General features: G+C 41.4%; 1 protein-coding gene across 2 annotated transcripts in view; it reads right to left on the bottom strand.

Moving 5' to 3' along the window:
• The window catches only part of fat3a (FAT atypical cadherin 3a), a 116,156-nt gene that overhangs the window by 29,462 nt on the left and 72,454 nt on the right, over window positions 1-14,240 (bottom strand). For both annotated transcript variants that reach the window (XM_085794711.1, XM_085794709.1), the window contains 5 exons: window positions 10,721-10,864; window positions 9,439-9,636; window positions 6,331-6,717; window positions 4,415-4,835; window positions 1,071-1,205 (listed from right to left, as the gene is read on the bottom strand). In XM_085794711.1, coding sequence (XP_085650837.1) covers window positions 1,071-1,205; window positions 4,415-4,835; window positions 6,331-6,717; window positions 9,439-9,636; window positions 10,721-10,864 — 1,285 coding nt within the window. The remainder of the gene's footprint in view (window positions 1-1,070; window positions 1,206-4,414; window positions 4,836-6,330; window positions 6,718-9,438; window positions 9,637-10,720; window positions 10,865-14,240) is intronic.

The following is a 14,240-nucleotide window of genomic DNA, read 5'->3' as shown; positions in this document are numbered from 1 at the left end:
TGGTCTGTATTTTATATAGCGCTTTTCTACCTGAAACGATACCCAAAGCGCTTTACAGTATATCACACATCACATTCGCCCATTCATCATGGACTCGGGAGTGAGGCAAGACACGAAACACGGCAAGACACGAAAAAAAAAAAAGTTGGCGTATCCCTTTAAACGATAAAAATGTAAAAAAGAAAAAAGTTGAAAAATGTCCATCAGTGTTTCCAAACCAAATTGAGACTCAGTTTATTGTCATAAAGCAACAAAGAAACCAGAAATATTCACATTGAAGAAGCTGAAATCAGAGAAAAACGACTCAAACTGATGATTAGATTATCAGAATAGTTGATGATTAATCTAATAATCGATTATTGTTGGATTAATTGATGAATTGTTGCAGCTCTACATTATTTACATTTATAAAACGGAAAGGTGAAATCCGGCGATCTGATTGGTTGTTAACCGTGGTATAATGAGCATACACCACGGCTACTATTCTAAAGCCTCATCACAGCGTAGGCTATCACTCCGCCTCAGGCACGTATGACTGGTATGAATGGAAGTTGATGTCATGTATCCATGACAACGGACTGTTGCAGTCCGTAGCAACAGACAGTTGATGTTTTTACGATGTTAAAAAACGGACTAAAGTAGTTGAATTCACATGTTTAAGGTGAACTTTCACCTCCAGAGGGTTAACAATGGTAGAGGGGATTGAGCAGTGACTTTCACCTGAAAAAAAGCGGAGGAAAAGACGAGATGCAGAGCTAACTAGGAGCTAACGTCTGGAGAGGTGGGACTATTTTTTTCACAGTGAGGCTATTTTATTGGATAATATGTATTTCTGGTTGAATAAAACTACATGAAATTGATTGCGTATCCCTCTTTCATATTGTCATTATTGGTAACCGTTTTATAAAAGCAGTATATCACTCCAGGCCGTGGTCTATGCTCATTATACCACTCTAAGGAGGAACAACGCCCCTTAGCCGTGGTATAATGAGCATAGACCACGGCCTGGAGTGATATATTGCTTAACTGTTATTTGTTTTCATACATGATAAATCATCACACTCTCTCACCTGCACACTCGCCCAGTTTCCCCGGTGGACACTGGCAGGCGTAGCGCCCCCTGGTGGCCTCCACCGAGACACACTGCATGTCTGCAGGACACGGCTGCTCCTCACACTGCTGAGACAGCACCGCACAGCTGGCGTCTACACACACACAGAGAGAGAGAGAGACCAACACACACACACACACACACACAGAGAGACACACACACAGACACACACACACATAGAGACAATAATTAACAGTGTGATTCAACCGTTGTCCCCCTGGGTCAAGGAAAAAAGGAAGGAACGAAGGAAGGACGAAGGGAAAGAAGGAAGGAAGGACAAAGAGAAAGATGGGAGTAAAGAAGGAAGTGGAAAAGGAAGGAAAGATAGAAGGAGGGAGGGAACAGATTGGGTTAATTGGGCAAAAAAGAAAGGAAGAAGAAAGGACAAAGGGAAGGAAGGAAGGGAGGGAGGGAAAAAGGAAGGAAGGAAGGAAGGAAGGAAGGAAGGAAGGAAGGAAGGGGAAAAGGTTTGTGGAAAGAAGGAAGGGAGAAAGGAAGGAAAGAAAGATGGGAGGAGGGAACAGATTCGTTCAAGGAAGGAAGAAGAAGGAAGGAAAGAAAGAAAGAAAGAAAGAAAGAAAGAAAGAAGGGGGAAAGGGATTGAGGAAAGAAGGAAGGGAGGAAGGAAGGAAAGATAGATGGGGAGGGAGCAGATTAGGTCAAGGAAGGAAGAAGAAGGAAGGAAGGAAGGAAGGAAGGAAGGAAGGAAAGAAAGAAAGAAAGAAAGAAAGAAAGAAAGAAAGAAAGAAAGAAAGAAAGAAAGAAAGAAGGGGGAAAGGAAGGAAAGACAGATAGATGGAGGGAGGGAACAGATTGGGTCAATTGGGTCAAAAAGGAAGGAAGAAGTAAGGACGAAGGAAGGAAGGAAGGAAGGAAGGAAGGAAGGAAGGAAGGAAGGAAGGAAGGAAGGAAGGAAGGAAGGAAGGAAGGAAGGAAGGAAGGAAACAGGAGGGTTAAACAGACATCGGTGTGTGTGTGTGTGTGTGATCTGGATGGTTTGACCCTCGTGGGCCTCTGTAGCTTCTCTGTCAGGATAATGAGGATGCACAGTAACGACTGCTGCTCTTCCTGCTCGGCATTAAACACAGCTCATGGTTTATTCTGTGCATGAAATGGATCATGAGCCGAGGAGCTTTACACCCACACACACACATGCCCTGTGGTAACACACACACACACACACACACACACACACACACACACACACACACACACACACACACACACACACACACACACACACACACACACACTGCATCGGTGTGAAGCTGCAGTAGAAATGAAGCTTTGAATGAAATCAGTCAAAACCAGATGCAGTAGAGACATTAAATATTAATACTGCTCCATACAGTATAAAGGTAGATGTTTGTGTTAAAGCTCCATACAGTATAAAGGTAGATGTTTGTGTTAAAGCTCCTTCAAAATAAAGGTAGATGTTTGTGTTAAAGCTCCTTCAGTATAAAGGTAGATGTTTGTGTTAAAGCTCCTTCAAAATAAAGGTAGATGTTTGTGTTAAAGCTCCTTCAGTATAAAGGTAGATGTTTGTGTTAAAGCTCCTTCAAAATAAAGGTAGATGTTTGTGTTAAAGCTCCATACAGTATAAAGGTAGATGTTTGTGTTAAAGCTCCATACAGTATAAAGGTAGATGTTTGTGTTAAAGCTCCATACAGTATAAAGGTAGATGTTTGTGTTAAAGCTCCTTCAAAATAAAGGTAGATGTTTGTGTTAAAGCTCCTTCAGTATAAAGGTAGATGTTTGTGTTAAAGCTCCTTCAAAATAAAGGTAGATGTTTGTGTTAAAGCTCCATACAGTATAAAGGTAGATGTTTGTGTTAAAGCTCCTTCAAAATAAAGGTAGATGTTTGTGTTAAAGCTCCATACAGTATAAAGGTAGATGTTTGTGTTAAAGCTCCATACAGTATAAAGGTAGATGTTTGTATTAAAGCTCCATACAGTATAAAGGTAGATGTTTGTGTTAAAGCTCCATACAGTATAAAGGTAGATGTTTGTGTTAAAGCTCCATACAGTATAAAGGTAGATGTTTGTGTTAAAGCTCCATACAGTATAAAGGTAGATGTTTGTGTTAAAGCTCCATACAGTATAAAGGTAGATGTTTGTGTTAAAGCTCCATACAGTATAAAGGTAGATGTTTGTGTTAAAGCTCCATACAGTATAAAGGTAGGATGTTTGTGTTAAAGCTCCATACAGTATAAAGGTAGATGTTTGTATTAAAGCTCCATACAGTATAAAGGTAGATGTTTGTGTTAAAGCTCCATACAGTATAAAGGTAGATGTTTGTGTTAAAGCTCCATACAGTATAAAGGTAGATGTCCATGTGTAGTGTGATTATAAAGCAGCTCTAGGTTCTATATTAATACTGTGAAAGTATCAAAGCCTCAGTCCACAGAGAAATGCACACAGCCTGGATTCAGAAACTGAGCCTTAAAACCAGCTGTCAGGACTTCCTGTCACTTTGTGATGTCACAACTAAGCCCCGCCCATATAGACCGAATCGCCTTGTTGTACTTCCGGGTAGAAAACCAGCACGTAATTTTAATGAGAACAGTAGTAACGAACGAGAGTTTAGCTATATATCATATTTTTCACGCCCTATCACCATTTAGACAAATCTGAAATGATTGAAGAAACATTACTATTTCTGTGTGTGTGTTTTGTGTTGCTATGTGTTGTATTTATTCAGTTTGGGGGAATCACAGTGTCTAGAAAGCATCAGTGGCTCAGCTGACAGGGACAGCTAACGGTAGCTAAGCTAACGGTAGCTAAGCTAACAGCAGCTAAGCTAACAGCAGGACGTCAGCTGTTAAAACCCTCCCGTTGTGGGACACGACATGAAACTACTCCAGTTAGCTCAGTCATGTTGGAACTCAGATATCCGCTGGAGAAAATATTTTTTCATGGAGCGTTTATTGAGTCACTGAGTTATTAAAGTTAAACAGGTAGCTAACCGTTAGCCCGGCTAATCTATGATAACCATGACTAATTACAAAAATGTGCACACAGAAATAGTAATGTTTGTCCAGTCATTGGTTTTATAAACTTTACAAACATCAGATTAGTCTAAACGGTGATATAGTGACATGAAAAATTAGATAAATATAGTGAAACTCTCGTCCGTCACTATTGTTCTCATGCTGGTTTTCTACCAGGAAGTAGTTGGAAACAACAAGTAACATCTTCTCTTCAAGCTGAAAGTTCATCAGATGGAAATCAGAAATGTTAATATACAACATGTGTGTTAATGTGTGTGTGTGTGTGTGTGTGTGTGTGTGTGTGTGAGACAGACCGTTGCAGGTGCAGCGCGAGGTGCGGTGGAAGCGCGGCGACACGAAGCTGAGGCGCGGCGTGCTGTAGGTGGCCAGGTTGTGCGAGTCGAGGACGATGCTCTGCTCGCACTGCGCGCCGCGGCACTCCAGCCCCGAGCAGTTCTTATCCAGGATGGCCGACACGCGCAGCACCTCCTCCAGCTGCCGCCGCGACGCGCTCAGCTTCTGGGTCAGGTAGGCCGCCTTGTAGTAGCCGCCGCCGCCGCCCGCCGTCTCCACGGCGACCAGCATGTCCAGCTGCCGCGTGCCGCCCACCGGCTGCAGGCTGAGCAGCCGCAGCGCGTCGTGCCGCTGCGACGCCGCCGCCGCCCGCAGCACCGCCAGCACGCTCTTCAGGTGCAGCGCCACGAAGTCGCGCGGCGCCACGCTCTCGAAGCGCACCTGTAACAGAGTTGAAATGATAAACCTTTATTATTTAGTATATTTTGGTGGTGAATTTTATCTTATTAGTGCCAAAAACGACCACTAGGGGTCACTTTTTCCTCTTAATTTGACCATAACTTTCACTATATTGCAGCAAATGGCATGATTTTTGCTGACAAACCTTATTTTTACATACAATTTGAAAATATGATTTCGAAATTTTCAAAAGGTCAATATTACACTGTCGGCAAATTTACTACCCTTTAGCGGTATTAGTGGCTGTTTTTGGCAACTAACTTTGACTGCTGTAAAAATATATCAGATCTATTTTTTTCAAATGACGCCACGCTCTCGAATCGCACCTGTAACAGAGTTGAAATGCACCTTTATTATTTATTATATTTTGGTGGTGAATTGTATCTCATTTAAAGAGCAACTAAACCCCTCAGTTTTGGATGACGTGCTCTAAGCTGGAAATTCAAAAAATGTCTTGATTATGGGCGGGACTCCAGGAGTAGCTACTTTCCGACCCCCCCCCCCGCGCTGCATTCACACCCGCAAAATCACAAAGGTCATCACCGTTGCGACTACTCTACAACTGATGTTTATGAAGTCTATAAAACTAATTGTTGAGAAAACATTTTAGAGCTAACCGTTAGCTGTTAGCCGTTAGCAGTGTCAATAAACAATAACTCAATAAACGCTCCATGAAAAAATATTTTCTCCAGCGGATATCCTAGTTCCAACATGACTGAGCTAACTGGAGTAGTTTCATGTCGTGTCCCACAACGGGAGGGTTTTAACAGCTGACGTCCTGCTGTTAGCTTAGCTGCTGCTGTTAGCTGTCAGCAGCAGCGAAGCTAACAACTAAGATAACCATGACTAATTACAAAAACGTGCACACAGAAATAGTAATGTTTGTTCAATAATTCGATTTATAGACTTATATTATATAACTATAATATATAATTAATAATAATATAATATATTAACAAACATCAGATTAAGTCAAAATGGTTTTGGCAGCCCGGAGCCCCCACATTTGGTGCCTATACCGGTGGCTAACACTACCAGTTAGCCGCTAACGCTACCAGTTAGCTGCTTGCTGGAACTGGTGGCTAACGCTACCAGTTAGCCGCCAACGCTACCAGTTAGCCGCTCGCTAGAACCGGTGGCTAACGCTACCAGTTAGCCGCTCGCTAGAACCGGTGGCTAACGCTACCAGCTAGCCGCTCGCTAGAACCGGTGGCTAACGCTACCAGTTAGCCGCTAACGCTACCAGCTAACTGCTCGCTAGACCCGGTGGCTAATGCTACCAGCTAGCCGCTAACACTACCAGTTAGCCGCTCGCTAGAATGCTACTAAAACCCACTTCCGTTGTGGTGTGACGCAATGGATCATGGGTAAATAAAGTGGTGAATAGACCCTAAACTTCAACCAAACTTTAACACCATAAATGACTGAGAGAAATGACCCATGCATCCGACCCCACTAACTAACGAGCGTTACGCACCGTCACGGCCTCGCGCAGCATCTCGGGCGTGGCCTGCTCCACGTGCACGCTCACGGGCACGGGCACGGCGAAGCGGCCGTCGCTCACGCTGGCGTTGAGCGCGTAGCGGCCGGCGTCCAGCCCGCCCAGCGCGATGATCTTGCCGTCGCGCGGGCTGATCTTGAAGAGGCTGCGCTGCGCCGGCGGGGCGTGGCCGAAGGTCAGCGCGTCGTACGGGTCGGCGTCCGTGGCGTGCAGCTGGCCGATCACGCCGCCGGGGAACTCGTCCTCCATGGTGACGATGTGCACCTCCAGCGGCAGCGCCACCGGCCGGTGCAGACTCTCCTCGATGACTCGCACCGTCAGCGTGGACGAGGACGAGAGGCGCGGCTTCCCCGAGTCCGTCACCTGGAGAGAGGGGGAGATTATTGATTATTGATTGATGGAGAAACAAGATCGTCAGAAGAGAAAGTCTGAGATTATCTCGTTTCTTGTTGTTGGTTTGGTTGCTTAGTGATGGCAACTGATGACATCATCACTCTAACTGATGTGCAACACCTCACTTAAAGCAGAAGTAAGTGGTCCGGTCGTTTTGGCTAATGCTGCGTTCCAGGCAGGCTTTTGAAACCGTAAATTACAGCTTCAAGTCACAACTTACGACTTTGTAGCGTTCCAGGCAACCCACTCGTGTTTCTCCGACCTGTTTTACCTGTGAAAGTCACTATAGCGGCCACTCGTAACTTCTGACCCGTGAACTCGTACCAGATCAAACTGGTACGACTTCACAGGTCGGAAAAACACCAGTTACGGGTTGCCTTGAACGCACCATAACAGTCCTCGTCCCTACGTCACCACATTCAGGCGCATCCCTTGGCTGCACACACAGAGAGGACTGCCCCTTTATGCCGTTCTCTCTCCTCATTGGATAAAGGTTGTAGGATACAAGGAAAGTTTTCTCCTGGGCTCAGAGCAGAGCAGAGTGACTGACAGACCCGTGTTTCAGACCAAACACTCTATAGAAGTGATTGCTGTCGGAAGATACAACTATTTAAGACTTAGATTAACACAAACATTAACAATTATTATGACAAATACATTGTGGAGTAACAGAGTTGTATTTATATTATTTCAATGTGAATACAGTGAGCTTGTTGGGTCAGTTGATTTTCTTTTGATGAATAGGAATTAAAAAACTGAAAACTATTGGTTTATTTGAGTAAAATTTAAACACAAAGCATTCTTCTGTTTAAGTGTCAAAGAGCAATTAACTAAAATTTAAAAACAGTTAGATTTTCATGTTCTATTTCATATAACAAAAAAATTATTGCCAACAGAAATGAAAAACAGACCAAAAACACAGTTCTTTTCTTATTTTGACACCAGATGTTGTCATTTTCAAGTCAATATCACACTAAAGAGGGGGCACACTGCAAAAACTCAAAATCTTTCCAAGAATATTTGTCTTATTTCTTGTCATAATGTCTCATTTCTAGTCCAAACTAATCTCTTTCCACTTGCTCCACTATCAGATTTTTCTACTTATTGTTTTGACTAGAAATGAGACAAATATTCTTGGTAAGATATTGAGTTTTTGCAGTGCAGTTGTGTGGCAGAAGCTTAATGTGAGTCTGTCCGAACGTATCTGGAGTATCTGGTGTCTGGAGGTGGAAAAAGTCATAACTAAGGTATAAAACTGCTGCATCTCCCCTTAGCTTTTCTTCTTCAGACCCGTCCAGCTACGGTCTGGCTTGAAAATGACAACTTCTAGTGTCAGAATATGAAAAAAACAAACAAAAAGCGGTTGTTTTTGGTCTTCTTTTTAGTTTCTGTTGTCTAGTGATTTTATTTGTTGTTATATGGAATAATAGAACATGACAATCAAACTGTTTTAAAACATTTTTGGAGGATAGATGTCTCAGTTTCTTTGTTCTCGTTGCAGAGAGAGTTCAGTGGTTCTGTGACTTTAACTCTGAGCCTCCATGAACTGGTTTGGTTTTCAGGCTTCGTATTCACAGACATTAACAGACTTTCACCACCAGAGGCTCCTGCTGCTCCTGGATCAGCAGAAAGGAACCATTTCTGTTCATGACTTTGTCTTTTTTCTTGTAACATATAGGCTACTTGTGTTAATTATAAAACACATGATATTATATTATTCATCATGTTTCTGAAGCTCCAGACGCAGCAGAGAGATTCTGTTTGTTCTGTGTCTTTGTGTTTCACAGCTGTGCAACAACAAACTGTGTGTGTCTGTCTGTCTTCTATTCTCTTCTACTGTCTGCAATCCTCAAAACACAGGAAGAGACTTTCACAATAAAAGCCTGATTGTTCTGTCACTGAGCAGCTGCTTCACTCAGACACACACAGCAGGTGATCGACAGCTGCACTGCAAAAACTCAAAATCTTACCAAGAATATTTGTCTTATTTCTAGTCAAAACTAATCTCTTTCCACTTAAAATAAGACTCATCACCTAACTAACTTGTTTTTAGATCATTTTCACTTGTTTCAAACTAATTTTCACTTGAAATAAGTAGAAAAATCTGCCAGTGAAAGCAAGTTTTTTTGTGTTTGTAATAAGAAAGAAAAACTTGCTCCACTATCAGATTTTTCTACTTATTTCAAGTGAAAATCTGCTTGAAAGAAGTAAAAAGTGTCTAAAAACAAGCTGCTTTTTAGGTGATTTTATGTAGAATGACATTGGTTTGGCTAGAAATGAGACATTTTGACAAGAAATAAGACAAATATTCTTGGTAAGATTTTGAGTTTTTGCAGTGTACTGTCTGTGAGCAGCTCCTCCGCACCCCTCATTATGACGACTTTGCATGTTTACACAAAACCAGAACAATAAATGTTAAAATTTCTTTTAAAAGTTTTTCTTTCTTATTAAAAGCACAAAAAACTTGCTTTCATTGGCAGATTTTTCTACTTATTTCAAGTGAAAATTAGTTTGAAACAAGTGAAAATGATCTAAAAACAAGTTCATTTTTAGGTGATGAGTCTTATTTTAAGTGGAAAGAGATTAGTTTTGACTAGAAATGAGACAAATATTCTTGGTTTTTGCAGTGTAGTTGTTGTTGTGGACATGTGACAGCGGTCGGCGGCGTGAACATCTGATTGGCTGCTTCACCTGGATCTGGACGACGTATTCCGTGGCGAGGTCTCTCCTGAACACCTGATTGGCCACCAGCGTCCCGTCGTTCTCCAGCAGGAACTCTCCGCCCTCGTTTCCCGCCAGGATGCGGAAGTGGAAGGGCGGGCCGTTGTGGGAGGAGTCCTGGTCGACGACGGACAGCTGCAGGATGCTGGTGCCGATCGGCTTGTTCTCCTGAGGGGGCGGAGCCAACACGACGAGAAGCATTAGTGACAAATATTACTGGTCGCGATTTGCGCCAGTGTCAGTGCAAATCGCGAGATTTGGACAGACCAGGAAGAGCAGTGAAGGAGCTTCCGCTACAAACAAGCTTAAAATATAGACTTATTTAATTTTTTCGGAACAATTTCTCATGTCAGGGCTTCAATACAAGACGGACATTACATACGAGCAGCATGGAGGTATTTGGATGTTTTTTGGTGTGTCTTTTTGGACGAAGAAAAGTGAGCACCGTTCTCAACCGTCATATGGACATGCAGTGCTGCACGGAGCCCCGCTGTAACTCAGAGAAGCCACGGAGGACTCTGAAACTTCTCCCAGCCCTTAGTCCACATGAGGGGGAGTAGATAATGAGGGAAATTTCAATTTTGGGTGAACTATCCCTTTAATCTGAATTTTGCAACTGTGTTTACTTATTCATGTTACCTTTTCGCTGTATTATCCACTGTATTTGTATTATTGCATCGTATTCAGTATATTTGATCCTATTCTAAAGCTTTCTGAACACTGCAAAAACTCTCACCAAGAATATTTGTCTTATTTCTAGTCAAGACAAATCTCATTCCACTTAAAATAAGACTCATCACATTAAAAATGAACTTGTTTTTAGATCATTTTCACTGGTTTCAAACAAAATTTCACTTGAAATAAGTAGAAAAATCCAGAAAAATGGAGCAAGTTTTTCTTTCTTATTACAAGCACAAAAAACTTGCTTTCACTGGCAGATTTTTCTACTTATTTCAAGTGAAAGTTTGTTTGAAACAAGTGAAAATGATCTAAAAACAAGTAAATTTTTAGGTGATGAGTCTTATTTTAAGTGTAAAGAAGTTAGTTTTGACTAGAAATGAGACATTTTGACAAGAAATAAGACAAATATTCTTGGAAAGATTTTGAGTTTTTGCAGTGAAGCTAGACGTCTTGTATGTATCGTCCCTGTTCAATAAACATTAAATAAATAGCTAAATGACCACAGGGTTGTGTGTGTGTGTGTGTGTGTGTGTGTGTGTGTGTGTGTGTGTGTGTGTGTGGTGGCGTTTACCTGTATGACGGTGGTCAGGTTGGCGGGGGAGAAGGTGGGCGGGTTGTCGTTGATGTCGGACACGTCGATGTTGACCATGACGGTGGAGGACATGGGCGGAACGCCGCTGTCCAAGGCCCGGAGTGCCAGAGAGTAGCTGGGCACCTGGGGGGGGGGGGGGGGGGGGGCGGGGAGGGGGGGCAGTGGTTTAGTCTCGTTTTATTTAGGTGGTAAACTGCTTTTTAGGTGGTAAACTGTTCATACTTGTATCACATAGACCGCTGGTTCTCTAACTGTTTTATATCAAGGACCCAAAACTGACACAAATTAGACCACGGACCCCCATTGGACAACATTTAGAAGTAAACACCAGAAATACACAAACAATCAATGTACGTTTAAATTAGGCGTACATTTTTGAAAGATTATAGAGAAATTTCTGGAAAAAAGTGGTACAATTTCTCCAAAAAAGTTGAAACATTTCTAGAAAAAAAAAAAAAAAAGTAAAAATGTTTTTAAAAAATTGAGAAAAAACTGGTACAATTTCTCATAAGAATTCTAGAAAAAGTGGCAAGATTTCAAAAAAAAAATAAAGTTTCAGATTTTTTTTGAACAAAGTGATAAAATTTAAAAAAAAAAAAAAAATTTATAAAGTAAAAAAAGTTTTAAAAAAATTGAGAAAAAACTGGTAAAATTTCTAAAAAGAAACATTTTTTAGAAAATTTCTCTCTCAAAAAAAGGGGCAAACAATAATACAAAAAGGGCTAAAAAGTTTCTTGAAAAAAATTATGACGAGTAAAAAGTAAAATTTCTCAAAAAAAAATCTAGGAAAAGTGGTAAAATGTATATAAAAAAATAGACTTAGGGCTGGATTGCACCAACAAGGTTTAATTTAATCTAAGATTAGCTCTAATCAGAGATTAGTAAAACTCAGTTTAAAATGAGTTAATCCATGTTTAAAATTAAGCAGAGCTCTGTTGCACCATTTAAAATTAATCTCAGTTTAGTAAAACTCAGTTTAACTGAATTTAAACTGAATTTAAACTGATTTAAATCAGTAGGGACAAGTGTGTATAAAGGAAACTAATTAAATATGCGAAATGGAGTTTTGTTCGTTGCAGTTTGTAAACAAAACATTCAAGCTGGGCGGGCTCAACTGTGTAGACTAGCCTCCTGCCCCTGACAGCAGCAGTCAAGACCGCAGAGGAAACGAAATACAGTCTGGGCCGATACCCGCCGTCACCAACACGGAGCCTCTGGTTTTGTTTTGTTTTTTAAACAGGAGAGCCGAGCTGGGAAGACGGTGTTAGCGGTGGATGCTAACCACTACCACTAGCCGGATTTAGCATCGAGCTAGCTCCCCACAACGGTCCTCATACTTGTTACCAGTCGAGGCTTTAGTTGTCAGTGACGGTCAGGAAACGGTCTGCAGCTCCAGCGCTTCACTCAGACTGTACTTCTTTCTTTTGTCCTCCTGACTGCTGCTGAGAGAGAGAGGGAGAGACGTGCTAGCACTCGTTAGCATCAGAGACAGCTAGTGCAGCTAGCAGCCCTGAGCCTTCTACTCTGCTGCAGTAGCTTCACCTGAGCTCTGTCAGAGAAAACACTGTCTCTCTCCGCCCAGAAACGTCTCTGTGCGCAACAAAACAAAGCAAAAGAGAGAAAATTGAGAGACAGAGCTGCCTGTCTCTCAATTTTCCTCAAGGAACTTCATAATTTTGCTCACTCCAGCTCAAAAATGCAGCCATTGAAAAAATTAAACCTCCTCCACTGTCAGTTTAAAATTAACCCTAGATCACAGTTTAAACTGGAGTTTAAAGTTCTGGTGCAACAGAATTAAACTTAGTTTAGAGTAAAAATTAAACTGAGCTTTAAAGGGAGGTTTAAATCTAATCTGTCTTAATTTTGAACTAGGTTTAAAGTTTAGTGCAACAGAATTTAAACTTACACCATGATTTAATCTGGTTTTAAAGTTAAACCTTGTTGGTGCAATCCAGCCTTTAGACTACATCACTGGGTCAGGGTCTGATGTCAACACCTCTCTGTTTCCATCCACCTTTTTCCCAACGTCAAAAACGTAGCCTGTCTTGCTGGTTTTGCTCTTCCGGTGGAATTTTATGTTTACGTTTCCATGGTTTCGGTAGTCGCGGTAAATGCATGTATTTAAAAAAAAAAAATTTCAATGTAAACCTGTAAAACACATGGATCATCACAGCAGCTTTTAACAATGGATATCACACAGACTGACATCCGTGTTAAAAGCCCGCGACTGAAAACGACTGGAAACCATGGAAACGTAGGCTACACATGGAAATGTAAAACCAGCTTCCGGGTTTTGACCGTAGATGACGTTCAGAAAAACTTGTGGATTAGGAGACAGGTCTGTTACCATGGTCACCACAGTGCAAGAGCTGAACCAGCTGATCCAGCCCAGAATACCAACACACACACACACACAGCTGCAGGATATTGTTCTTGTTTTATAATAAAGAGTTAATGAAGCAGAAACAGCAGCAACACAGGAAATAAACAGCTCTGACCAGCTGATGGATCTCACACACACACACACACACACACACACACACACACACACACACACACACACAGGAAGCTGCTGACTGTGATAACCCTGAACACCCTCTCATCAGCCTGCAGCTTTGATCCCTCTGTGACAGCTCGTCTCCTCTCATAAATACTTGATAACAGAATGTGAACGTTGTCGTTGTGTCTTCAGCTCCTCAGAGGACGAGAGAGAAAACAGAGGTCGAGGCCTCGAGACGCCGCCAGCACAACGGACCAGCGGCTAACGCTAAGAGAGGCTAACTGGGCTAAACAATGCTAACTGTGGTAAAAAAGATGATAACTGTGGTAAAAAAAAAGATGCTAAAAAAGACGATAACTGTGCTAGAAGATGCTAACTGTGGTAAAAAAAAGATGCTAAAAAAGACGATAACTGTGCTAGAAGATGCTAACTGTGGTAAAAAAAAGATGCTAAAAAAGACGATAACTGTGCTAGAAGATGCTAACTGTGGTAAAAAAAGATGATAACTGTGCTAGAAGATGCTAACTGTGGTAAAAAAAGATGATAACTGTGCTAGAAGATGCTAACTGTGGTAAAAAAAAAAGAAGATGCTAACTGTGGTAAAAAAAAAAGATGCTAACTGCGGTAAAAAAAAAAGATGATAACTGTGCTAGAAGATGCTAACTGTGGTTAAAAAAAAGATGATAACTGTGCTAAAAAAAAGATGATAACTGTGCTAGAAGATGCTAACTGTGGTAAAAAAAAGAAGAAGATGCTAACTGTGGTAAAAAAAAAAGATGCTAACTGTGGTAAAAAAAAAAAAACCCGATGCTAACTGTCATAAAATATGCTAACTGTGCTAGAAGATGCTAACTGTGCTAACAAAGATGCTAACTGTGCCATATGATGCTAATACTAAAAAAGATGCACTAGAAGATGATAACTGTGGTAAACTATGCTAAGTGCGCTAAAAAAAGATGCTAACTGTGCTAAAAAATATGCTAACTGTTCTTAGAGGGA

This window comes from Trachurus japonicus, chromosome 13 (assembly GCF_045865225.1).
Source record: "Trachurus japonicus isolate A0001 chromosome 13, Traja_1.0".
NCBI lineage: Eukaryota > Metazoa > Chordata > Actinopteri > Carangiformes > Carangidae > Trachurus > Trachurus japonicus.
Note: the sequence above shows the minus strand (reverse complement) of the source record. Positions and strands in the feature narration are given on the sequence as shown.